This window comes from Scyliorhinus torazame, chromosome 12 (genome assembly GCF_047496885.1).
Source record: "Scyliorhinus torazame isolate Kashiwa2021f chromosome 12, sScyTor2.1, whole genome shotgun sequence".
Taxonomy (NCBI): Eukaryota; Metazoa; Chordata; class Chondrichthyes; order Carcharhiniformes; family Scyliorhinidae; genus Scyliorhinus; species Scyliorhinus torazame.
Genome location: NC_092718.1, coordinates 29,812,651 through 29,839,929, shown reverse-complemented (window position 1 = coordinate 29,839,929; position 27,279 = coordinate 29,812,651). Strand labels below are relative to the sequence as shown.

General features: G+C 41.0%; 1 protein-coding gene across 2 annotated transcripts in view; it reads left to right on the top strand.

Annotated features, from left to right (window-relative positions):
- clpxa (caseinolytic mitochondrial matrix peptidase chaperone subunit Xa) overlaps positions 1-27,279 on the top strand; it is a 71,675-nt gene that overhangs the window by 23,555 nt on the left and 20,841 nt on the right. The window contains exons 6-8 of one of the 2 annotated variants that reach the window (XM_072470597.1): positions 12,029-12,070; positions 21,793-21,969; positions 24,359-24,523. In XM_072470597.1, coding sequence (XP_072326698.1) covers positions 12,029-12,070; positions 21,793-21,969; positions 24,359-24,523 — 384 coding nt within the window. The remainder of the gene's footprint in view (positions 1-12,028; positions 12,071-21,792; positions 21,970-24,358; positions 24,524-27,279) is intronic. The other variant, XM_072470598.1, reaches the window with a different exon arrangement.

Below are 27,279 nucleotides of genomic sequence, written 5' to 3'. Positions count from 1 at the left end.
ATTTCCTTTGTATAATGCTGCTGTTTTAGCAGAATGTCTATTTTTTCCATTTACTTGACTTGGCATCAGTGTAGTACAGCAATACATTTACTGTTTCACAGACCAATAACTCAAGAAATTGGCTGCAAACAAGATGCTTCCCAAAGCGTGTGAAAATGATGGACTAGTAGATTGAATGCAACCAATAGTTTTGAGAAATAGTTTATCTGTCCAGACTGATAAATACTATGCAGCAAAAGATGATCCTAAATAGAAAAAGAATCGTGAAATCACGTGTGTGCGCGTGCGTGTAAGTGTGTAAATTATGGTAAATAAACCACCATGTGTTATCTGTTACCACTTTTAGCCACCAGTAGATTAGATCTCAGCTCTGCAGTTCTACCACATCCAGCCATGAATGATGGACAATTGAACAACTTGCTGCAGGGGGGGGGGGGCTCCACAAATATCCCCTTCCTCAAATATGGAGGAACCTAGCATTTCAGTGCAAAAGATGAGGCTGAAACATGTGCAGCAATCTTCAGGCAGAAGTACCAAGTGGATGATCCATCTTGTCCTCCCCCGGAGATCCCCAGCATCTCAGATGCCACTCTTCATCCAATTCGATTCACTCCATTTAATATCAAGAAATAGCTGAAGACATTGGATACTGCAAAGGCTATGGGCCCTGACAATATCCAGCACTGAAGAGTTGTGCTCTATAACATTTAGTGCCCCTCCCTAAGCTGTTCCAGTACAGCTACAACATGAGTAACTTCCTGGCAATGTGCAAAACCCAGCCAATTACTGCCCCATCGACCTCCTCTCGATCATCAGTAAAGTGATCGAAGGGGTCATCAACAGCGCAATCAAGTGGCACTTAGTCAGCAATAACCTGCTTACTGACACTCGGTTTGGGTTCTGCCAAGATCAGCATGCTCCTGACCTCATTACAGCCATGGTTCTTACATGGAAAAAAGAGCTGATCTCCAGACGTGAGATGAGAGTGACTGCCTTTGACATCAAGGCAGCATTTGAATATGGCATATCAAGAAGCAGTAGCAATACTGCAGTCCAAGGGATTCCCTCAGGCTTGAGCGGACAAGTAACAAGTAACATTTACACCATACAAGTGCGAGGCAATGACCATTGTTGCTATCTTTTAGTGGCTCTAAATATGGCGGTTAATAAGGTTGCCTTTCTTAATCTTAAATATGAATATGCTTCCAGAGTCGCCAGGTATCTCTTGATACCGCCACAAGGTTCAACCAAATATAAATCAAAGAGCCAATACACCAATTAGTTCAAAGTCAATGGTACTTTATTTACACACCGTATGGTTTACTCTTGCACAATAACACTACAGGCTAAAGTATAGGTGATCACTAACACCTATACTTAACTTCGGGTACCCGCTTAGGTCAGAGGAACAGTGGCCGGTGTTCAGATCTGAGGCTGTTGGGTTCGAAGAGGTAGCAGGAGTGTAGCTATGGTCATCCGTCTGGTAGCGAGGGTTGAACCTGTACTTGCTTCTGGTGGTGCATGTGGAGGGGTCTCTCCAGTTGAGAGCCGAATCCAAGAGAGCGAACACATGGCGGGGTTCCTTCTTATACTCGGGGGGGGGGGGGGGGGGGGGGCTTCGCGCACTTTTAGGCGGGCCTTAAACTTGGTCCCAATCAATTGGGCAGCTTCTCGATCACCGCCATTGATCTGAGCCAATAAAGGGGCGGGTGCCCTGATGGCTGGGCCTGTCCTAAGTGGCCGTTGGCCTTGCTTTGTTTGTATCTTCTTGCTGAGGTTGTGGCGCCGGAATGTCTGGGACGGTATCGGTTCCCTGAGCACTAGTCTTTGTTCATCGGAGATGGGCCATCAATGTGTAAATCGGCCAAGAGTTTCAGCTCTGTCTGCAGTCTGTCTTCTAAATACACATTCAGGCTCTGTGCCTGCTTGTTACTTTGCATTGTCCATTTTTCCCTGTGTGCTCTGCGAGTGTCCATTTTATAATCTGAAAGTGGCCATCTCAGATGGCTACACCATCGCCAACAAGAGAGGATCTAACCATCACCCCATGACATTCAGTGGCATTTTATTATGATCCCAGACCAGACCCCAACAGTGGATAGGATGCTAGACAGAAACTCCAATATTTTATTTTAATTTTACAAGACTTGGGAAAGGACACCTCGCTCAAGGAGTGATTTCTTGCAAATTAGGGTTATGGTGTATTAAAGCAAACTTTATTACTAACACAGTACAATAAAAATAGTTTACAATTACCTCTTAAACAATGCTAATCAATACAGTGACAGAAGAACCCTTAACTGCTCTCTTTATTCTCCCTCGAACAACAAAACCATCTTGGCTCTTAATCCACTTTGAAATATAGTTAGCAGACCCAGGCATACTTAAGTGATGTTCTTTGAGACTGTTTTTAAAAAAAAATTTAGAGTACCATATTATGTTTTTCCAAATAAGGGTCAACTTAGCGTAGCCACTCCACCTACCCTGCACATCTTTGGGTTGTGGGGGTGAGACCCACGCAGACACGGGGAGATTGTGACCTAGGGCTGGGATCGAACCCGGGTCCTCAGCGCTGTAGGTAGCAGTACAACCACTGCGCCATCGTGCCGCCCTCTCTCCACCATCTACAATAAGAAGTATCACAACACCAGGTTAAAGTCCAACAGGTTTAATAATAATCTATTATTGTCACAAATAGGCTTACTTTAACACTGCAATGAAGTTACTGTGAAAATCCCCTAGTCGCCACACTCCAGCACCTGTTTGTTTACACTGAACGAGAATTCAGAATGTCCAATTCACCTAACAAGCATGTTTTTCGGGATTTGTGGGAGGAAACCGGAGCACCCGGAGGAAACCCACGCAGACACGTGGAGAACGTGCACACTCCGCACAGACAGTGACTCAAGCCGGGAATCGAATCCGGGTCCTGGCGGTGTGAAGCAACTGCTGTCATGCCATCCGCTTTGAAATCACAAGCTTTCGGAGCACTAATCCTTCGTCAGGTGAAGGAGCAGCGATCCAAAAGCTTGTCATTTCTTATAAACCTGTTGGACCTTAACCTGGTGATGTGAGACTTCTTACTGTGCCCACCCCAGTCCAGCGCTGGCATCTCCACATCATGGTCACCATCTACAATGCACAGGTCAGGAATGTGATGGAATATTGTCCATTTATCTGGATGAATGCAGCTCCAACAACACACAAGCTTGACACCATCCAGGAAATAGCCTGTTTATTGGTGCCCCTTCCACAAATATTCAATCACTCCACCACTGATGCACTGCAAGTACTCACCTCAAGCAGCACCTTCCTGTTACCATTCAGAAGTATGAGGGAAGCAGATACCTGGAACACCACCACCTGAAAGTTCCCTTCCCAAGTTGCTCACCATCAATTTATCGCCATTCCTTCACTGTCACTGGCTCAAAATCCTAGAACTCCCTCCTTAATAGCACTGCGGGTGTATCTGTACCTTGGGGACTGCAGTGTTTCAAGAAGGCAGCTCACCACCACCTTCTCGAGGGCAACTAGGGATTGGCAATAAATGTTGGCCTAGCCAGTGATGGCCCCATCCTGTAAATGATTAAAGAAAAGTTCCTGAGGAAGTGGCTACAATATTCACTCTTTGGTAACCTCCCATGTTCAAAACACAAAAAGACATACTGCGATTCAAAATGTTTGATTAAATTTGAAATGTATTCCACAATGACGAAGTTTGATCTTCTATAAAGTGTACTTCTCTTCAAAAACTAATTTTCTAGGCCTGGGTTTTGTTGTACCAATGTGAAAACCGAGAAAAAAACATGGATGTGGTTCTTGCACATCCACAGAGAGCAGAATTCTGGCAGGAGCACTGTTCTTGTGGTTCTATTTTAGTTGACATAGGTTAGATGTCAAAGAATGAAGAACACGACCAAATGTCGATAATCTAACATTCCAGATTTCAAAGAATTTGAACTGTTGTTGCCAATTTTCTGTTTGTATTACATGTATATATCTGCTTCTCGTAGGAAAGAATGTACGTATGCAATATTTCGCTAAAAGGATGTCAATGAACCATCAAGGTTTAAACCAACAGTTAATTTGTTTGTGTAATCTCGGTTTTGCAGACATATAAGTCTAAAAAAATGAAATTTGCTTTGTATGAATAGCTCAGCAAAATTATCACATGGACACAATAAAATTCAAGCATGACATGTTTGATGGGAGAGGGAAGCGAGGAAATATTTATCAAAAATTGTTTCTTCACATACTGTGAAGATGTTGCTAAAGAGAGCTTTTAGTATTCTTGAGTTTTAAAACTTTTTAGGCAGCGTTTATTTGTCAGAGCATTTTGCATTGTTATAGAGTCTACAGCACACAAAATGCCCTTCAGCCCATCACATCTGTGCCAGTAAACAACCACCTAACTATTCTAATCCCTTTTTCTAGCACTTGTCCCATAGTCTTGTAGGCCTTGGCATTGCAAATGTACATCTAAATACTTCTATGAGGGTCTCTGCCTCTACTACCCTTTCAGGCAGTGAGTTCCAGACTCCCACTTACATAGTACATAGAACATACAGTGCAGAAGAAGGCCATTCGGCCCATTGAGTCTGCACCAACCCACTTAACCCATTCAGTCTCCTCTGCTCCAAGGAAAGCAACCCCAGTCTATCTAATCTCTCTTCGTAGCTAAAATTCTCCAGCCCAGGTATCATCCTGGTAAATCTTCTCTGTGCCCCAAGTGCTCTCACATCCCTCCTAAAATGTGGATTCCAGAACTGGGCACAATACTCTAGTTGTCGCCTAAGCAACAGTTTATACAGTTCCAGCATAACCTCCCTGCTCTTAAACTCTGTGCCTCGGCTAATAAAGGCAAGTATACCATTTGATTTCTTAACCATTGTATCCACCTGCTGTGCTACGTTAAGGGACAGGTGTACTTGCAAACCAAGGTCCCTCTGATCCTCGGTGCTTCCCAGGGTCCTACCCTTTATCATGTATTCCCTTGCATTGTTTGTCCTGCTCAAGTGCATCACCTCACACTTCTCTGGATTGAGTTCCATTTGCCACTGATCAGCCCATCTATATCCCCCTGTAATCTAAGGCTATCCTCCTCACTATTTACCACCCTACCAATTTTTGCATCATCTGCAAACTTACGGATCAACCATCCGACATTCATGTCTAAATCATCTATATAAGTCAGCAAGGGCCCCAACATGATCCCTGCGGGGGACCCCACTAGACACAGTGAAAACACCCCTTGACCATCACCCTCTGCTTCCTGCCACTCAGCCAATTCTGGATCCAATTTGCCAAATTTCCTTGGATCCAATGGCCTCGTATCTTTGCTATCAGTCCCCCATGTGGGACCTTATTAAAAGCCATGCTGGAGTCCAAGTAGACTATGGCAAATGCATTTCCCTCATCTACACACCTGGTTACCTTTTCGAAAAATTCAATCAAGTTAGTCACATGATCTGCCCTTAACAAAACCATGCTGACTTCTTGATTAATCCCTGCTTCTCCAAATGCAGACTAATTCTGTCAGAACTTCCTCACTATGTTAATCTCTTTAATTTTATCACAGTCCTCAGTGATTTCTATACCTACACCGTCTTTCTCACATGTGAACACCGACACAAATTATTCATTTAGAACCTGACCTACATCCTCCGGCTCCACACAAATTACAACTGTTGTTTTTAATGGGCTCTACTCTTTCCCTAGTTATCCTCTTCCCCTTAATGTACTTGTAAAACAACTTAGGATTTTCCTTTACTTTACGTTTCAGTATCCTTTCATGTTCCCCGTTTTGCTCTCCTAATTTCCTTTTTAAGTTCCCTTTTGCACATTCTATTTGCTTCTTTGGCTTTTGCTGTTTTGAGCCCTCGATAACTGCATAAGCCTCCCGCTTTCTCATTATCCAATGCTTTATATCCCTCGATATCCAGGGTTCACTGGATTTGTTGGGCCCACTCTTTTTCTTGATTGGAACATGTTTTTTTTAATATAAATTTAGAGGACCCAATTCATTTTTTCCAATTAAGTAGCAATTTAGCATGGCCAATCCATCTTTGGGTTGTGGGAATGCGACCCACGCAAACACGGGGAGAATGTGCAAATTCCACACGGACAGTGACACAGAGCTGGGATCAAACCTGGGACCTCGGCGCCGTGAGGCAGCAATGCTAACCACTGTGCCACCATGCTGCCCTGATTGAAACATGTTAGCCCTGTACTCTCCCTTTCCTTGAATGCGTCCTACAGTTTTATCACAGATTTACTTTAAAATATCTGCTCGTAATCTACTCTGGCCAAATCGTATCTGATCTTATTAAAATAGGCCTTCTGCCAGTGTAGAACTTTGATCTCAGGCCCATCTTTGTCCTTTTCCTTTACAGTCTTGAATCTAACAGATGTCAACCACTTGCCCAGCTTCGTTACCTAAATTTAAGTCCAGGACCTTCTATGTATCTGCTTATAAAGTTCTCCTGGATGCATTTTAAGAATTCCGTTCCCTCTGAACCATTTACACTATGGCTGCCCCAGTTAATGTTGGGAAAGTTGAAATCCCCCACTTTCACTACCCTATTACTTTTACACTTCTCTGAAATTTGCCTACATATCTGCTCTTCCAGTTCCCTCTGACTGTGCGTAGCCTATTGAACACTCCCAGCAATGCGTATACTCCTTTTTGGTCGCTGCAGTGAAATAGATTAATGTGTAAAAAAAACTTTTTTGACAGGTAACCTCGTGTTTAAATTTGGCTGTTGAAAGTTGTCAAATGGATTTTAAGTGGTACCATTAGCATTTGAACTACAACGAGATTCAAGGAATCTGAAATACAATCCTGTGCAAACCTTAACAATGGTTTGTCTCACTACTTCAATGTGGAATTAAATGGTTAGATGGATTAGCATAGCCACAGGGAGGGCAGCATGTGGCACAGTGGTTAGCACTGGGACTGCGGCGCTGAGGACCCAGGTTCAAATCCCGCCCCTGGGTCACTGTCCGTGTGGAGTTTGCACATTCTCCCCATGTCTGCATGAGTTTCATCCTCACAACCCAAACATGTGCAGGGTAGGTGGATTGGCCATGGTAAATTGCCCCTTAATTGGAAAAAAATAATTGGGTACTCTAAATTTTTAAAGAATTAAAAAAAAAGCATAGCCACAGGTTCTTGCATCCGTCAGGTTAAAGGTGCATGACATAGTATTGCTGGATTTGATCTGTGCATGTGATTCTGGTGTGTTTGGGCTCCCCGGTTTTGATTCATAAGCATGGTTATGGACTTCATGTATCAAAAAGAACTAAGAATCGATCAGATCTCACGACTCATGTTGTAAGGTGACGACGTGCAGACAATTTATGACTCTTAAGGGGTGCAGTGATAACAGGTTCTTAAAAGTAAACATTTGTATTTGGTTCAATTATTATACCCATAGCCCTAACAAAATGGACAATAAAAATGTAAATGTTGCCACGTCCCAGAGGACGGACCATAGGCTGCTCTCCCCTTTGAGAGAGAGCTGACTGGTGGTGATTTAACCTGAGGGTCACCACATGATGGAGTATAATGCCACCTACTTCAGAGACGCAAATATTGGCAGCTTGATGAAGGAAACGTTTAAAAAAAATAAAATTAGAGTGCCCAATTCATTTTTCCAATTAAGGGGCAATTTAGTGTGGCCAATCCACCAATCCTGCCTTTGGATTGTGGGGGTGAAACCCATGCAAACACGGGGAGAATGTGCAAACTCTACACGGACAGTGACCAGAGCCGGGATCAAACCTGGGACCTCAGCGCCATGAGGCAGCAGTGCTAACCATTGCGCCACCATGCTGCCCTTGTGGAGGAAAAGTTAAACATGATGTACTTAAATAGGAAATTTAAAACTTCAGAATTTAAAAATAATCTTAATGCCTTAGCCTGATAGAATCAGCATGATGAGTCCTGCCTGAAAAAGCAAAGTGCGTATACATGTACAAATAGAAGAATCTCTTTCTTGGTCTTTCAGTTACGTGTGAGACCAAGTCCTGTTTAAGATTTGCTGATCAGGGTACAAAATATTTCAGAATAGCTGCTGATTGTCCATTGGGTCTCTTTTGCAAGATCTCACTCTGTAGAGTTTCCTGCACTGTGCTTTGTTTTGGGCAATGTTCCCTCTATGTGCAGTTTTAAAAAATTATTTCCATTACAGTGAGAACTTGATCCTGCCACAGCACATTAGATACTTCTCAGTGGATACAAACTCCCCAGTTTAGAAATGGAGTGGATGAGGGACTGAAAGCAATTGCTAACTTTTGATTCCAGAGATAAAATATTTGTTTTGCAGGCTTTCCAAGTTTTCAAACAGAAGGACACTGTATTAGAAATCTTTAGCTCGGTTTAGCTCAGTTGGCTGGACGGCTGGTTCGTGATGCAGAGCGAGGCCAACAGAGCGGGTTCAATTCCCGTACCGGTTGAGGTTATTCATGAAGGGCCCCGTATTCTCAACCTTGCCCCTCACCTGAGGTGTGGTGACCCTCAGATTAAATCACCACCAGTTAGCACCCCCCCCTCAATGGCCAAAGCAGCATATGGTCATCATGGCACTATGGCAACTTTAATTTACCTCAAGACTCCGATTCCAATACACTCCTGGCTAGTCTTCCACATTCTGTCTCCATAAACTTGAGGTCACCCAAATCTCCGCTGCATGGGTCTTAACTCACAGTTCGGCCCATTCTCCTATCATGCCTGTGCTTGCTGATCTATGTTAGCTCCCTGTCAAACAACGTCTTGATTTTAAAATTCTCGTCCTTTTTCTCAAATTCTTCCACTGCTTCACTCCTCCAGCCCCGTAACCCTCTGAGATATCTGCCCTCTTCTAATTCTGGATTCTTGAGCATCTCTGATTTTAATCACCCCATTGCTGGTGGCTGTACCTTGAGTTGCCTGGGCCCTTATCTCTGGAATGCGCTTTGATTGACCTCTTTGCCTCTTCATCCAGCTTTACTCCTCTTTGGTCATCTGAGCTAATAGCTCCTTATGTGTTATACTTTGTGTTATACTTTGCTCTATAATGCTCCTGTGAAGTGTCTCTAACAGCTTTAACATAGTGAAATGTTCACAGACATTTCACACAGAAAGTGTTCCTAATGACACTTTCTAGCTCTTTTCTCTCCCTACAGATGCTGCCAGATCTGCTGAGATTTTCCAGCATTTTCTCTCTCGTATATAAATGAATATTGTTGATGGTCTATTTTCCACAAGCTAAATCCCACTTTCTGGTTTGCTCCCCTTGATGATTAATATTCATTTTCAAGCAGCTGTCTGGTTACTTTTCACAGAATTTATGACTCATGTTTGCAGCAGAGGTTTCCTCAAACTAAATACTAATTCCATGCGCCAAAAAATCAAGTGTTATTATGTGGGATATGAGTCAAAATTGAGCACTGCAGTGATTTAGCTCCCATAAAAACCAGCAGCTGGAAAAATGTCAAATCTGCTTGGCCATGGAGCTGTACGGATGGCAAAATCTGTTCCATAATACTTCTAATGGGTATAATTGCCTTTCCAGATCTGTTTATGCTGAGTATCTTATGAGTCATCTAATCAAATTACCTTTTTGTTAATGGGCTGTAATACATTTCATTGCCCAGTGTTTGTGTTTTCATGATGATCAACTATATGTCAAAGCTTTTAATGATAGTTTCTATTGCCAGCTTATTCCTGTCAGATGTAATACATAACGTATTTACCATTCTTGCAAGCATAGTAATCAAATATACTGTCAGTCTATTTTAGCAGTGAAATATATTTATGGATGGACTGTTGCTGACCAATATTGATAATTAAAAATACTGTTTGAAATAGTGTAATATAAGCACAGCATTTTGGGACATAGTTGATCTTTAATTTCTGTAATATTTGTTTCAAATTGAAAACTGTTGTCGTGTTTAATATTCAGTAGAGACGTTGCAAAACTGTCTACAGAATTGTAGCTGAAGCAGGACTGCAAGTGTTTTTTAAAATAAATTTAGAGTGTCCAATTCATTTTTTCCAATTAAGGGGCAATTTAGCGTGTTCAATCCACCTACCCTGCACATCTTTGGGTTGTGGGGGCGAAACCCACGCAAACACGGGGAGAATGTGCAAACTCCACACGGACAGTGACCCAAAGCCGGGATCGAACCTGGGACCTCGGCGCCGTGAGACTGCAGTGCTAACCCACTGCGCCACCGTGCTGCCGCGGACTGCAAGTGTTGATCAAGTTTAAGACAGACTGCCTTATTTGTATCAGCAACATGAGTTGCACACAGCATTCCGTTTTCGTTTCAGGTCAAGACATGTACGCAGATTGCTTCTAGTTGAGTTTCAAGTTTCAGTCCGTAGAATTTTTGATAGTCATTTACCTGGAACTTGGTCCTTGTTTGCAGAAAACTAAATGTGGTAAAGCTCCTTTTACTAAAACCAAGTTCTTGGAATGTACATTGCTCTGAAAGCTGTCCATTAGTACTCTAGTAAAGCAACTACTAGTGTTTATTTTGTAAAATGTAATTTCTGTATAATGGCCTTCACTGCAGGTTCTTGTTCCAACTAATACACAAAAAGTATCAAATGGGGCAGCACGGTGGTGCAGTGTTTAGCACTACTGCCTCACGGTGCCAAGGACCCGGGTTCGATCCCGGCCCCCTGTCCGTGTGGAGTTTGCACATTCTCCCCGTGTCTGCTTGGGTTTCACCCTCACAACCCAAAAAAATGTGCAGGGTAGGTAAATTGACCATGCTATATTGCTCCTTAATTGAAAAACAAAATGGGTACTCTAAATGTATTTTAAAAAGGTATCAAATGATGTTTTGACATTGGAGACTGTGGGAACATTTTATGCTGTGGGGTGGTGGGGAAGTCTGGAGCAGCAATCGAGTCCTTTAATGTGTGGTTGGAAGGAGCACCGTTGTTCCTTCTAGCTCTACAGTCTGGGAGGTTACTGACCTCTGTGTTTCCCAATGCAGGCTATAGTTCCTGGACAAATGTACAGGCTCACCATTTCATTTTCTGACTTGCCAACTGAATTAGCAGTATACTTCCGCTTGCTTTGTTTATTGTTTCTAAACTGTGGTTTGGCATATTAACTTTACGTTTCAATTTTAGATGTGCCATGCATGCACTGCTTACTTGTAACATCCTCCTTTCCCGTGTGTAAAACCTTGCAGATTTTATCTTCACTTTTGTAGCTCCAATCCACCTTTAGCATTTTGTAAAAACAAACATCAAAAAAAAATTTATTTTTTAAAACATCCATTTTTTATTTTCATGCATCAAAGTATACTTGAAATTGCTCTTCCAAAATTAGTATTTAAGTACAAGTGGCTTAAGTGGACTATAGCAGTGGTTGAAACAGAAGCTACTGAACTTTCAGCTGTAAATTGGCTTATTTTAATCCAACAAATTGGGGTGAACCTCGATACAAAAATACAACGAATGTAGAATTTTTAAATTCTTACTTGTAAATTATTTAGTTGTGAATAACTACAGTGATGTAATCTGTTGTAATGTTTAGTTAGATAGAAGAAAAGAAGCATTTTGTTTCAGTCTCCAGAAGAATTACCTTTTATATGAAGTTGAATATTACCTGATGGTCTGCTGTAGTACACTAAATATATAGAAAGCGTGCATTTTTAATATAGTTAATCAGCCGTGGCAATTTAGGTTTGCGCTCCATTGCAATAGGAATCATTACTAGATTTATACCACCTGTCCCTCCTCAAAATGTCCATTTTATGTAGTTCTCAACTGGTATGTTTTGTTTCAACTTTTTTTGTAGGTCGTGGTGTGGTTAAATGGAAGTCCTTTACCACTTAAGGTTTCAGTGTACAATTAGACTACTCCAGTCAGAATCTGTTCTGTGGATTAGAAATGTTTTGGAGACCAGTGTGAAGAAGTAAAATGCAGCACATATATTTATTAAATGTACAGATTAAAAGTTCATCTATGCCTGTGCTGCATCTAGTTAGTTCGATCTTTGACAATATTTCTAACCTTTCTCTGTAGAGTTAGAAATCCGAAGACGAGAGGATGAGTACAGATTTACAAGTAAGTTGACTCCATCTTCTCACCTGTGCCCTTTTTTTGGTTTCTCTTTCTTTATTTTTTTGATTGAAAACTAAACCAGTTCAATAGTTAACTGAATTGTGTATCCAACCACTCGGGGTAAGTCCTAAGTGGTCTAAAAATGGACACAGGTGATTGTACAAATTTGTTTCAAGTTGAGGTTTCTTCTGAAACTATTTCAGAAGAACAATAAATATAAAGTGCAGTGGTGCTTTTGAGAAGACTTGTGTTCATTAAATAGAAAATTGTACAAAATACAGAACATGCCCCCAATGTTTAGAAACTTTAAACTAATTTTGGGGAGAGAGCACTGACTGAAATTAATCTAATTTCCACAAGTTTATTATTTTCTGCAAGTCCCTAAAATTGTTTTTTATTCTTCAATTTTCCATCGTCTCCCCCATCTCCAACAATATAGGCTTGATTTATAACTTGTAATGTGATATTAATTGAAAGCTTAATTTGAGAAAGGTTTTAACATAGAACATAGAACATACAGTGCAGAAGGAGGCCATTCGGCCCATCGAGTCTGCACCGACCCACTTAACCCCTCACTTTCACCCTATCCCCAATAACCCCTCCTAACCTTTTTGGACACTCAGGGCAATTTAGCATGGCCAATCCACCTAACCTGCACGTCTTTGGACTGTGGGAGGAAACCGGAGCACCCGGAGCACCCGGAGGAAACCCACGCAGCCACGGGGAGAACGTGCAGACTCCGCACAGACAGTGACCCAGTGGGGAATTGAACCTGGGACCCTGGCGCTGTGAAGCCACAGTGCTATCCACTTGTGCTACCGTGCTGCCCCTTGTGCTACCGTGCTGCCCTGAAGCTTGGTGAACTATGGTTTGCTCTTGTTTCATTATTTCTGAGACACACTGTGTTGAACTATGATGTGGAGATTCCGGCGTTGCACTGGGGTGGGCACAGTAAGAAGTCTTACAACAGGTTAAATTCCAACAGGTTTGATTCAAATCACTAGCTTTCGGAGTGCAGCTCCTTCATCAGGTACCTGGTGTTGTAAGACTTCTTACTTGGTGAACTATGGTGATTGTCTCAAAGCTTGTTCCATGTTCAAAATCCCAACTATAAGTCTTTATGGTATTCGGTAAAACTTCATAATCGGGTCACTGCATTAAGCTGAATCAGCACATTTGACCTTACGAAAACCCTGATGATATAATCTGTATACTAGCCTTTACAGAATGTAATTTTTAAAAAGACGGGGAAATGGCATATTTCACCTTTTTACTTGTTATACCTTGGTGAAAGTGATATGTTCATTTCTTCCTCTTGTATGTTAAGCCATTATTTTGTTCACCATTTTAAAAAACGTCTGTGGCTCCACAAATCTGCAGTGGTGCAGTTGTGTGTTTTGTCTGTATTTGTGTGTCTCTGCACCCGCATGATGAGAAAGCTAATGTTGTACTATTACGTTTACCCCATTAACTTGACTGCTGTATCTTTTGAAACTTGACTGATTTTAAGAACTAAATGCTGGAATGAGAAACAGTCATTCAGATCTTTCAGCTGACACTGTCATTCAGGTCCTCCTTTAGGATCTGGTCCGACTTTTTCTCTTCCTCCTTCAAGCCTCTGTTGTTCTCCTCTTTGCTGAATCAGAAATTGATACAATTCTCTTTTGAATTCTTCAGTCTACTGATGTCAGTTCCAGGAAGTCACATCTGGCTCCATGGTAAACAGTGGGCATGCATCTTTAACCAGATTTATAGCCCAATCCAAGAAGCCACTCAAGTGACAATTTTGTATTCTCAGCCTCTAACATTGTTTCATTGATCATGGTGACACTTAGTCTGTCCTGGGCCGGAATTCTCCAACCGTTCGCTGGCGGCGGGATTCTCTGGTTTCATAGGTTTCCCAATGGCAGGGGGGGTGGCTTCAATGGGAATTCCAATTGATGGCACCGGGAGCAGAGAATCCTGCCGCCAGTGAATGGCACGTGACCTACCGCTGCTGAGAAGCATTCGGCTGGGAGGCCGAAGAATCCTGCCCCTGATGTTTCCATTCGAGACAATTGGGATGACCTCTTAATCGTTATCAGCCAAGCGGACAGGGATCCCTGACTAAGCTTTTATGCCAAAGGTAGTGCACCTGTTGCAGTATGCATTGTGGTTGTATTTCAATTAAGTATTCTTGAGACTTTATTAATTTCTCAGACATCATATTTTTTGAATCTACTAATGTATCTGAACCTAGTTTTCTTTGTAACTGCCATCATGTGATTCTTTGTTTGGCTGACTATTGCATTTAAATTTCTTCAGTGACCCATCTTCATCAGTAACGAACCCTTCAGTTTGTAATTCTCTTGTTGCTTTTTGTTCCAATATGCATTGGCTAACATTTCTGTATGAGTTGGTAAGACCCTCTGTATTTTACCTTTTAACATTGTACATTCCCTCAACTCTTGATATAATCTACAAACTTAGACATTTTGCTATATGGTGCAACTGCTTATGAATGAATTTTCACTCTGTTGTCTACTCCTGTCAGAATTTAGTAATATAAATTAAGATAATTTCCCCCATTGCAAGCTTCAATTATGACAAATTGAAAGGAACAAAAGGACACAACTTTGCTGCATTCTTTCTTGTAGTTGTAATGGCCTCAGTGGGTATATTTACAATGCAGCAGATGGAGAGAGAGAATCATGTTTGTTTGTACAATAATTGCATTGTAAGCCAGGTTTGGCACCAGATTGGACTTGTTAGTTTCAAAGTGAAGCAGTGCAGGCTCTTGCCACCAGCGAGTCAGGTTGAACCGGATTCTGGGTTTACACTGAATGTTTAGCGTAATTGTTGAGTCGAATGGACGTTGATTTAATTCGACCATCTGTGTAATTGTGCAACTTATTGTTCAGCTAAAGGTGATGCCTACTTGGATCTAGCGTTGACCAATTTTCAAAGTGAAGTGGCAGCTATAATCTCCTTTACAAAGCCATGACAACAGTAGCACCACAAATGTGCTGACACTTCAACCTAACCTCCACGGTTTATATTACCAGCCCAAAGGTAGCTGCAAAGTTCCATGTCAGTGCCAAAAAAAAGTCAGCACAACTTACCAGCACAGCCTCCCCCACTGCCTATAACTGTCAAGCTTTCTCCCAGGCAGCGTCACCACCCTGAATTCCTCTCTTTCGGCAGAGAAGGCCAGGTTGTAAAGTTGACCATCAGTTTGCTGAATGAGGGACCCTGGATGGAGCCTCTGGGAAATCTGACACCCAACACAACTTCTGTCAGTGACTGCTAGGATCAAATGAGTCAGTTTGGTTCATTTCAAAGCTGTGACTGTCTGTGGCCTTATGTTTCATTTTTATTGATTATATTTATATCAATATTACATTTATTATATTACATATAAATATATCAATCACCTATTTTGGTTTAAATGAAGATTTTATCACATTTCACATTAATTTAAGATTATTTTTTTTTGGCATTATATTTAGTAAATTAATTCAAGTATATTGCCATGACAAAAATAACGATTGATGCATATGATTTATAAACATTTTTCAGAGCAGTGATAACGTGTATCTTCAAGTGGCCCTGTAGGACCAGGATGAAATGTGTGACCACTCCACAGGAGGATAATTGTTGCAGTCTGAAACAACTTTTCTTGCTCTTCTTATACCATTCAACTTACTCCACTAGCATTTAAAAAATATTTTATTAATAAATCCAAAGGTTAAATCCACACATTTGGTATCTGTGGGTACATTTAAAATATGAGATTAGATCTATTAAAGGTTTATGGTCCTTAAATGGATATATGGCTGTTTGATTGACCTAGGTACTAATTCATTTCCTGCTAGGAATAAAAAATATAATTTTGCATGGATAAGTTTATTTATGATGAGTCTCAATCTAATCACTGTTGTGCAGACAGTTATTCAACTTAAGTTGAACATCTAGCGTAATTGTGCTGTTTGTACAGATACAGCAATTAATTAATCCATAACTTCACCAAACCAATCTTTTGCAGGGGCTGTTTAGCACAGGGCTAAATCGCTGGTTTTGAAAGCAGACCAAGGCAGGCCAGCAGCACGGTTCAATTCCCGTAACAGCCTCCCCGAACAGGCGCCGGAATGTGGCGACTAGGGGCTTTTCACAGTAACTTCATTTGAAGCCTACTTGTGACAATAAGCGATTTTCATTTCATTTTGTTTTGGACTTGCTTTCCGTCACCTTTCTGAAATTTTTACTAAATCTTTATGAGGCACTCGGGGATATTTTCTCAGTTAAAGGCATTGTATAAATGCAAGTTGTTCGCAATTAACATTTAGATTCTAAAATAGCTGTTAGTATATATAGTTACACATTTTACTGTTTTATTTCTAGCATAAACAACTGGACATGGCAGTAGAATCATTAAGTAATCTAAAATTAGCACTCAAAAGTTAGAAATGGCTATAAGACCATCTTTCCAGGTTTTGGGACTTTGTTATCTTCTGTTTCATAATTGGAAATTTCACTTGTGCCTTTGTTGTGAATCACCAGCTTGTGGTGACAAATTCTCTACGAGACAGAAATTGTAAAAGTTGTACCATTTATTCTGGATCTACAATACCTGAAGCACATCACAATAATTGTCACATGGCAACCAGATGGAAAAGGATCCTGGGCTCGGTAGTTTCAGCTCTTGTGCACAGGTTTTGTGCATGAGAGACAGATGTGACATGGGGAGTTTATTTCTTTAAAAAAAAAATTTAGAGTACCCAATTAATTTTTTCCAATTAAGGGGCAATTTAGCGTGTCCAATCCACCTAGCCTGCACATCTTTGGGGAGAATACAAATACGGGGAGAATGTGCAAACTCCACACGGGCAGGGGAGTTCATTTCTTGTTCCCCTGTGGAGGATAGGCAGTTAATAGCCTGCAAACCAATGCCTAATGGCCATTGTATGAAAAAAAAAATCAAACGGTGGGGGAGGGTTACTAATTTCTTTTGAGTCTATTCAAAACACCTGAGATCAGTTGTTGAATGTGACTTTGTTTAATCTGTGTCACTGAGGGTTGCAGATATTTGTGCTAGAGCTGAGTTCAAACTCTCTGGCCTGAGTTGATTGGGCAGGCAGTTATTTAGGGCCAGACTATGACAAGCAGCCAGTGTTAAAGGTGCTTGTTATACACATACACATTTGTTCAACTTCCAGAGTACCCCTTCTGTGTTAGCTGCTTCTTTGGGAGGACAGAGAAAAATGTCTCTCTGGAGCTGATGCCCCTGCAAAAAGGCAGCTTTTATATCTATAGATTTACATTCCCACGCCTTTGTGGCTAATAGAGCCAAGAAGATCTTGAAAATAACCTTTCCTGCTGTAGGTGAATCTACCCTTAAATCCTGATCTTCTAAGTTTTCTTCAAATCCCCTTGCCACAAGCCTGGCCTTTGCCTTATAAGTTTCATCCGAAAGAACCCGTGTGTACCCCAAATTCACTCCAACTATGCAATTCTTGCTGTTTAGCTTCTTTGATAACTTTTTCATCTAATTTATTTGAAGCCACCAAAATCTCACGTGCATGTGGGCTTCTACTCCGATTAGTATTCGTAGTCTTACTCATGTTCCGAGAATATTACATGTTCATAAACTACGTCCCCGCTCCCGCCTGGTATGCAATTCTTGCTGTTTAGCTTCTTTGAGAACTTTTTCATCTAATTTATTTGAAGCCACCAGAATCTCACGTGCATGTGGGCTTCTACTCCTATTAGTATTCGTAGTCCTACTCGTGTTCCGAGATCTTGATAAACTACGTCCCCTCTCCCGCCTGGTATCTCGTTCTGTACTGCTCCTGCTTGATCTTTCCTTTCTGCTGTGGGATGTCCTGTCAATAGTTCTCAATCTTTTCCTGCGGACCTGTTCACTATCCGATGTACTATCTGAACTGGCACTGCGTTTCTGTGCCCTCCATTTTTGAACTTTGTTTTCCCAATCCATTGTCTTGACTCCTTCCCCTGAATTCTGTACATTCAACTAATGTTTATGCTTTCCAGTGGCCTTCCCTGCTGTACTAATAACAGTTGCATTGACTAGACCCTTCAGGCAAGTATGTCACTTTCGTACCAACTTTTGGCAGTTGCCCTTTCGGAAAAATGGCCTGTTCTAATTCATCAGAAGAGTTGTGTTCCTCCACACAAACCCTGTCTATATCAGTTAATTGGTCCTCATAATTCTGTAACACATGCGTACCAGGTGACTCTGATTCCTCGTCATGTCTGTCTGCTGTCTAAATTTGAAAATGTGTAATCTGTACCCATTATCCTTGATGAATGTACCCTAACAGTTTGATTACCATGTTGCAAAATAATTGTTTTGCCATCTATGCCAATGATCTTCCCTGGGCTTTCCATTCATTAGAATTGTCTCTCTTATAGTATACCATGCCTCCTTGCTGAAAAACAGCATCTGACGGCCATACGTTATGTCTTAAAGCTCTGCGAATTCTTTCAGAGACTTCTGCTTCCAAAACAGCTTTTCTACTGCTATGTAATGCATTTAAATGTTCAGTAAAACCAGAGCTAATTGTAGTCCCCTCCCAAGCTGGAGGCTGGTCATCCAAAATGGACGGAATTTTAGGATTTCTACCAAACACTAATTGATAAGGACTATAGCCCCCAACCATCTGCAATGAATTCTTTGCATATACTGCCCATGCTAAAGCTGAATTTAGCCTGCAATTTGATCGATCTGCCAAAATTTTCCAAAGCATGTCATAGATGACAGCATGATTTCTTTCACAGATACCATTACTAAATAGGCTTTCTGCAGCCGTATTCATAATTTTGATATTCATGTTTTCACACACATCCCTAAACTCATCATTATTAAATTCTCCCCCATTGTCCGTAAGGAATTGTGCCGGTGGACCCATTCCTGTCCCTATCCATTTTTCCACGATTTGATCCAGAATTACTCTCTTTTCTTTACTTCGTACAATCGTTGATTGACTAAATCTGGTTACTAAATCTGCAAATTGCAAAATAAATATATTATTTGCTTTATCCCAGATCTTAAGGTCCATGGCCACAATGTCGTTAAAATCCCTGGCCAAAGGTAGGGTTACTATCGGTTGTGCTGGTGTCCTTCTGTACTTCCTACAAACTTCACAGCGGTCACTAACCTGTTCTATCAGTTTAGTATAGTCGTCATCCCTTACCCCTGCATCCTTTAATAAATCTTTCAGCCTCCGAGGAGACGGATGTGCAAATTGCCTATGCAGTTTTAATACCACAAGCTTTTTACCAGCTAAAGTCCCATTTTCAACTGCCATTAACACATCCTTAACCACTCTACTTGAAATATTATTTGTCAGTAATGGAATACAATAGTGTCCCGACTGTAAATTGTAAGTCCACCATCTTTCCAAAAACTGTTGCCTTATCCTGTTTCATATCCAGTTTCATGTGTGCTTTCTTCATCGACGGTCTGCTCAGAAGCAAAGGTATCTCACTTGATACAACATCCGTGCTAATGAAATGATTCACTCCGGCAATATTGCAAGGGATCACCACTCTTTTCACCGACTTCAGAGTATTAACATCCCCAAACCTGAAACTTGTGGAACTTTCAAATTCCTTAACCTTGTTCGATTTTCAGCACTCAAAGAGTCCAGGTAACATTTTAACCAGTCAATTCCACACACAGTCGATGTGCAGCCACTGTCCAATACAGCACAGTTGAAGGATTCTGCAACCAACACCCTCATTACCGGCGTAAAACTGCTTGTCATTAGGACAATGTCTTCTTTCTGGTCACTATCTTTTTCCTCTTCTGACTCTTCCGTGTCATGTGTCGCTTCAAACACGCTATCATAACGAGTTGGACAGTTGCAAGCATAATGGTATTGAGAGTCACATCGAAAACATCGATTTAACATGCCCCGTGCATTTCTGGGGTTCATCTTCCTATTGTAGGTTCTAACTGGGTTTCTGTCTTCATAATTTCCTTGTCTCGGTCTCCTTCTATAGTCTTGAGCCCTGTTCGTAGCCATACGATTTTGCCATCCTGTTACTAGTGTATCTTCCATATTCTGCATTATTGCAGGCTGACGTATTTGGGTCATCAGAGCCATCGGAATCAAATGTTTTCCCCAGAAACCTTTGTCAAGCTTTTGTCATCTGTTCGAATAAGGTATCCTTATCAGTAAACTGAACTCCTGTCAAAACCAGGAGCCTATCCATGTTGCTCACTCTAGCACAGTCAAGTAATTTAAAGGCCAACACAGACTGTGGAAATTCCAGGTTGTGTTTCTGCAGCCTTTTATATAGTCTGCCAAATTCCATTATATAGTCTTCCATGGAGATATCCTCCATTTCCGGAACTTATCAAAATCCGACCATGCTTCATACGCACTTAACAAGTCATCTTTCTTATAAATCTTATCCATATAATGTAATAAAGTCTCCAGACCTCCTTCTGAGTCTAACTCTTCCAATTCCAGCTCAGAAAACACTTTGTTTTGGATTTTACTGCCATATGGTAGAGAAAGAGCCAATGCCATACCTTGTTTTCTCTTTCCCAAAGCAGTTACCTTAGTCCACATAACTACTGCACTTCTCCATTGGTCGTACGATTCCCTTGCAGAAAATAAGGGAGGATAGTCATATCCAGCCATCTTTATCCTCTGTTCAGCCATATATCCCTTTTTTTTTTCCTTTTCTCACTCACTCCTTGGTTTGATCTGGAAAAGTTGTATCTTTCAACCCTTTACATTTACACAGCAACCATCCTCTGCTACCAATTGTTAGACGTTTTAGTTGCTGTGATATGAAGAGTCTAAAGTTCTGTTCCTTTTTCACAAACACACATTTATTTCATTCCAACAACCTTCGCACAAAACTCTAACTATACGCCACCTGAAGCCTCTTTACATATCAGTGTCAATTAATGGATATTTAACATAAATGAGACAACTAATTGCAATGTCTCTTAACCCATTACTTAACAGGTATTGGACAACCTTTAGTTTCCCCATCACTGACATATATTGATTAATGGTCACCCATCCTGCCCTCTTTAATTGTGGAAGTTTTTTTTCTTTCATTTCCTTCTGCATTGTAAATTCTATGATTCTGCTTTTGGGCCAAATCATTAGAAAACATTTTTTTTAACATCAATTAAGGCAGTTTGGTAATGTTTATAAAAATTCTATAGATGTCTGATTCAAAATCATGTGATGTTGAAAGCGCTAGTTTTATAACATAGTTGGCAGCGATTTCTGTACTCTCTGTTTTTACTCTTGTCCTATTTCATTTTACATGATTTTTTAATTGTGTATGCCAGCAGATGGGTGGCGCAGTGGCTAGCACTACTGCCTCACAGTGCTGAGGACCCGGATTCAATCCCGGACCCGGGTCACTGACCATATGGACTTTGCACATTCTCCTCGTGTCTGCATGGGTCTACCCAAGGATGTGCAGAGTAGGTGGATTGGCCACGCTCGCTAACTTGCCCCTTAATTGGGAAAAATAATTGGATGCTATTAAATTTATTTCTATAACTTTGTGCCAGCAGAAATATTTAGACTCCGAGTAACACATTATTTAAATCACTTACTTAATGTAATTTTTACAGTTGCTATAAATATATTAGAAAAATCATCAAGTGATTAAGATTGCAATATAGAATTAGCTGTAAAATACTATGATTTTCATGTTCTTATGTGGACACTCGTTTTTCTTTCCCGTAGAGTTGTTACAGATTGCTGGTATCAGTCCACACGGCAATGCACTTGGAGCTTCCATGCAGCAGCAGGCAAGCCAGTCAATCCCCCAAGAGAAGCGAGGAGGAGAGGTGCTTGACTCCACTCATGATGACATAAAGTTGGAGAAAAGCAACATTCTGTTACTTGGTCCCACAGGATCAGGTCAGTTTAACAAAATGGGAGCTAATTCTTTACCGTTCTGCATCAGGCTTTACAGTGATTATACACACTGCAATGCTTTTGTCTTAGTTCAGCAAGTGTTGTCAAAATTGAATATCATTTGAGTTCTTGAAAGATCAAGCGAGTACCTGGATTAAGAAGAGGGTAAGGAATTGATCTACTTAAGACCAGTCCGATGTCGATGACCGTTCTAGTAAATGGATGGTATTAGGCAAATAAAGGTAGTTTTAAGGGATTTATATTTGTGTTGGTAAACATTAGAAATAAGGTATAGTTTAATGTGGGTTTCATTTAATGTTTCTGGGAGGCAAGGTGACACAGTGGTTAGCACTGCTGCCTCATGACGTCGAGGACCTGGGTTCGATCCCAGCTCCGGGTCACTGTCTGTGTGGAGTTTCTTCCCATGTCTGAGTGGGTCTTACCCCACAACCCAAAGATGTGCAGGGTAGGTGAATTGGCCACACTAAATTGCCCCTTAATTGGGAAAAAAATTAATTGGGTACTTCTGTTTCTGTGCCTATAATTAGATTCATACTGGACAAAGATGTTTGTATGTGTGGAGGTTAGATCTGTGTTTCTATTAGCAACTGGGGCCTTGTAAGATAGATAAAAGTAAATTACTGCGGATGCTGGAATCTGAAACCAAAGAGAAAATGCTGGAAAATCTCAGCAACTCAGGCAGCATCTGTAGGGAGAGAGAAGAACTAACATTTCGAGTCGAGATGACCTTTGTCAAAGCTCAAAGGTCCTTGTATGTTAGTGAAGCTTTTTAGTTTTAACTCAATTTGTGGGCAGTTGGACACAGGCCACTGGGGTGTCAACTCTGCCAAGAACAATTGGACAGGACAAGGGAGTTGCAAAGATACAATCCAGATAACCAGGGAATTGGTACAGAAAGAGCTTTAAAGACATCTGAAGTTAAGAGAACCGTGACCAAGGTAATGTTCAGAGGAGTTCAAAGAAGAGTGAACAAGTATTCTGAGTTAAAGAGACAATTATGATAACTAGCTTTAAAGTAGGACGGTAGGCTTCAGAGGAAGATGAAATGTTTGATGTAATTTTAATACAATCTCCGCATCGAGAGTTAAAGCAATTGTGAGCAGTTTGCATAGAAGTCCAAACAAAGAAATCCTAAAGAGGTTGGTATAAAATCCTGGACTGGATTTGCTGTTAAAAGTGGAGTCAAAGTTTTGTTTAAAGTGTCATTTGTAAAACCTGGACTGAAGTTTGGAATTCAGACAGCTAAGGGAAAGTATTGTTGAGTGAAGATTTTAAAGCATGTTTTTGGGGGTGGAATTTGGAAACTTTCAACTGGAAGGATTCTGAGGAGAAATCCGCAGATACTTGGGTTCAGAGTAGAGTATGTATATTTGACCATAGTCGTCATGGGCGTCAGGGTAGCACAGTGGTTAGCACTGCTGTTTCACAGCACCAGGGACCCGGGTTCTATTCCCGGCTTGGGTCACTTTTGGATGGCACAGTGGTTAGCACTGTGGCTTCATGGCTTCACAGCATCAGGGACCCGTGTTTGTTTACCGGCTTGGGTCACTCTCTGTGCAGAGTCTGCACCTTCTCCCCCTGGCTACGTGGATTTCCTCCAGATGCTCCAGTTTCCTCCCACAAGTCCCGAAAGACGAGCTTGTTAGGTGAATTGGGCATTCTGAATTCTCTCTATGTACCCATACAGGCGTCGGAGTGTGGCGGCTAGGGAATTTTCACAGTAACTTCATTGCAGTGTTAATGTAAGCCTACTTGTGACACTAATAAAGATTATTATCATTATTATTATGTGTGTTTACTAAACCATTGTAACTTAAAATGTAATTTGTTATCCATGTTGATCCTTCAATATGTTTATTTGTTAAGCTAAGGGGGGCTGGAATAAAGAGGTATTGTATAATAATCCAACTTTTTATGTTTAATTTTTTTTAAATATTGTTGTTAAAAACCAGTTGTCCGTCCTGTGACTCTGTCCCACCATGTTTCCATTTAAAAAGTAAAAATTATGGTCTTTTCAGCCAGGCTTCCGTTCTGGGATCTTCCCATCCAGTTATAACATCAACTGTGATCGAGTCATAGATGCTTGCACAATATAATTGCATCGGCATCCCCTGCTGAACTAATATACGATGTTAAAAATAATTGAAGTGTTTTTATCAATAAGTAATTTTGAGTGCTTAGACTTTATATATGGCATTTTTCCTTTATGTACTCAATGTGTTCTTTGCTGATGCAAAGGCCATTATACATAGTATAATTGTGGAGGTGATGTAGTATCACTTGATCCATCCTTTGGATGGAGGTGATTAGCTGCAAAGATGGTGGACATTAAAAAATAACATTTTGTTTCTTATTTTGTTTCTTATTTTAGGTAAGACCTTGCTTGCCCAGACTCTTGCCCGATGCCTAGAGGTTCCCTTTGCCATTTGTGACTGTACTACCCTAACCCAAGCCGGATATGTGGGTGAAGATATTGAATCAGTTGTGGCGAAGCTCCTGCAGGATGCCAATTATAATGTGGATAAAGCACAGCAAGGTAGGATTTGTGAACAATTAACTTTATCCATCATAAACTTCAAGTCTGAATCATTTAATTTAAGCATGCTGATTGGCCAAGTTTCAAATATTCATATTTATCAAAATAAATAAATAAAAGTAGTACCCCCTCAGCATGTCACTGTATGTACTGCTATTTTTATTAGGTATTGACACATAGCCTGGTGTTAAAATGGGGCAGAAGTAAATGATAACATATAGATATGCAGATGAAAAAGCACTTGCAGCAAGCATAAAAGGAGGATCACCAGAACTAGAATATAGGCTAGTAACAGTAGGTACGAATTTAGGAATGAAAGTGAACAATGGTGCCAAGACGGCCCGGTCAATCACGCCCACATCTTCTGGTCTTGCACCAGACTTGCTGGGTTCTGGTCAGCCTTCTTCAAGGCTACGTCCAAGGTGGTGGAAATCAGGATGGAGCCATGCCCAAGAGTGGCAGTCTTCACCTGTATCAGAACAGCTCAATCTATTAATGGGGAGGCGGGCCTAGTCATTTGCCTTTGCCTCCCTAATCGGCCACCGGAGAATCCTGCTCAGCTGGCAGTCAGCAGCACCACCCAATGCTGCACAGTGGCCATCTGGCCTGTCGGAATTTCTCCAAATGGAGAAAATTAAATTTGCCATCCAAGGGTCAGAAGAAGGCTTCCACAAAACGTGGAAGCCATTCACTCGGTTGTTCCAAGACCTGGTTGTAGCCAACAACTAGGAAGCCAAAGAACAGGAGTACGGGGCTGGAGGTGGGGGGGTTGCAACAACCTGAACAAAAGATGGGGGGGGGGGGGGGGAAGAGGAAAAGACAAAGAGAAAACCGGTGGGAGACGAAACACAGGGGACCACACCTGGCACTGCAAATTCTGTAAGGAGAAAAAGGAAACTGCGATGTATGTATGCAAATAGGTGAAGCCGTTCTATTGTGAAACCAAAGAGAAAATGCTGGAAAATCTCAGCAGGCCTAGCAGCATCTGTAGGGAGAGAAAAGAGCTGAAGTTTCGAGTCCAGATGAGTCTTTGTCAAAGCTAACAGACAGAGAAAGTGGGAAATATTTATACTGTGGACTGAGAATCTACAGTTCATCCTCTGATGGTAGTTTCTCTACTGTTTGACCTTTCATATCTTTTGTTCTCTCTGGGGACTGCCATTAGCACTCTTTCCCCTTGGTTTCTGTGGCCATCAGCACCACCGGTTTCCCTGGGTTTCTGTGGCTATGACTCATCTTTCATTCTCACTCCACAGTATAAATATTTCCCACTTTCTCTGTCTGTTAGCTTTGACAAAGACTCATCGGACTCAAAATGTTGGCTCTTTTCTCTCCCTACAGATGCTGCCAGACCTGCTGAGATTTTCCAGCATTTTCTCTTTGGTTTCAGATTCCAGCATCTGCAGTAATTTGCTTTTATTATATGTGTAAATAGTTTTAGTTTTACTTTTTATTTTCTTTGTTTTTGTTTCATATCCTAATGTTTGTTTATATTTATATATTTGCTCTGTAAACCAAGAACTCAATAAAAATATTTATTAAAAAAAAAGGAATGAAAGTGAACATTTGGCAAAACCAAACGGATGCGCACATCAAAATCACCAGTAATCATTCAGATATTAATTGGAGAAAATGAGAACAGATGCAAGAATTCAAGTATTTAGGAAACAGGTGCAAGGTACAACAAAAAAATTAGAATCAGGATAATAAAGGGAAAGGCTATAGTTGTGAGACAAGATGTTTGTTAACTGGAAGATTGAATAACCAAATTAAAAAACAACTTGGGTGTTTAGAGATGTGAGATGCGGACCTTCCAGAAGAAGGAGACCAACTTGCAAAAAATTTTGAAATGTGCGTTTGGAGGAGAAGAGAAAGGTTCTGCTGGACAGAAATAGTAACAACTGAAAAAGTGCTGTGAAGAGTGAATGAATGAAAAATTGTTGAACATAATTAGGAAAAGACCGAGAAACACAAGGAAACTGACTTGTCAATGGCATTGTAGAGGAAGAATTCAAGGAAAAAACAGAAGGAAGAGAATATCGGTGTTGGGAGGCTTGAAAATTGAAGGAAGTTATTGGCAAATGAAAGAACAGTACAGGCTAGGACAATACAGAACGACTGCTATGAGTTAAGGATCTGACTTCGGGCAGAGTACCCATGAGGATGATCATTTTCTTCATTAAATTAGTAACAGTCATAACAATTTTTTATTTAAAAAAATATATATATTATTAAAATTTTTCAAACAAAATTTTTTCCGTTTTTACAACTCAACAAGGGATTATACATTAACTGGTAAATAACATTAGTAAAATAATAATATAGTGAGCTAACAACAACAACTTTTATAAAAAAAAAAAGAAAAAACAAATAGCAAAAACACAAAATAGTGCTTCCCCCCTCCCCCCCCCTGGGTTGCTGCTGCTGTCATTTCTATCTTTTCATTATCGTTCCGTGAGATAGTCAAGGAACGGTTGCCACCGCCTGGAGAACCCCTGAGCCGATCCTCTCAACGCAAATTTTATTCGTTCCAATCTTATGAACCCTGCCATGTGGTTTATCCAGGCCTCCACGCTTGGGGGTTTCGCTTCCTTCCACATGAGTAGAATCCTTCGCCGGGCTACTAGGGACACAAAGGCCAAAATATCGGCCTCTTTCGCCTCCTGCACTCCCGGCTCTTCCGCAACCCCAAATATAGCTAACCCCCAGCCTGGCTTGACCCGGTCCTTCACCACCTTTGAAATTACCCTTGCCAC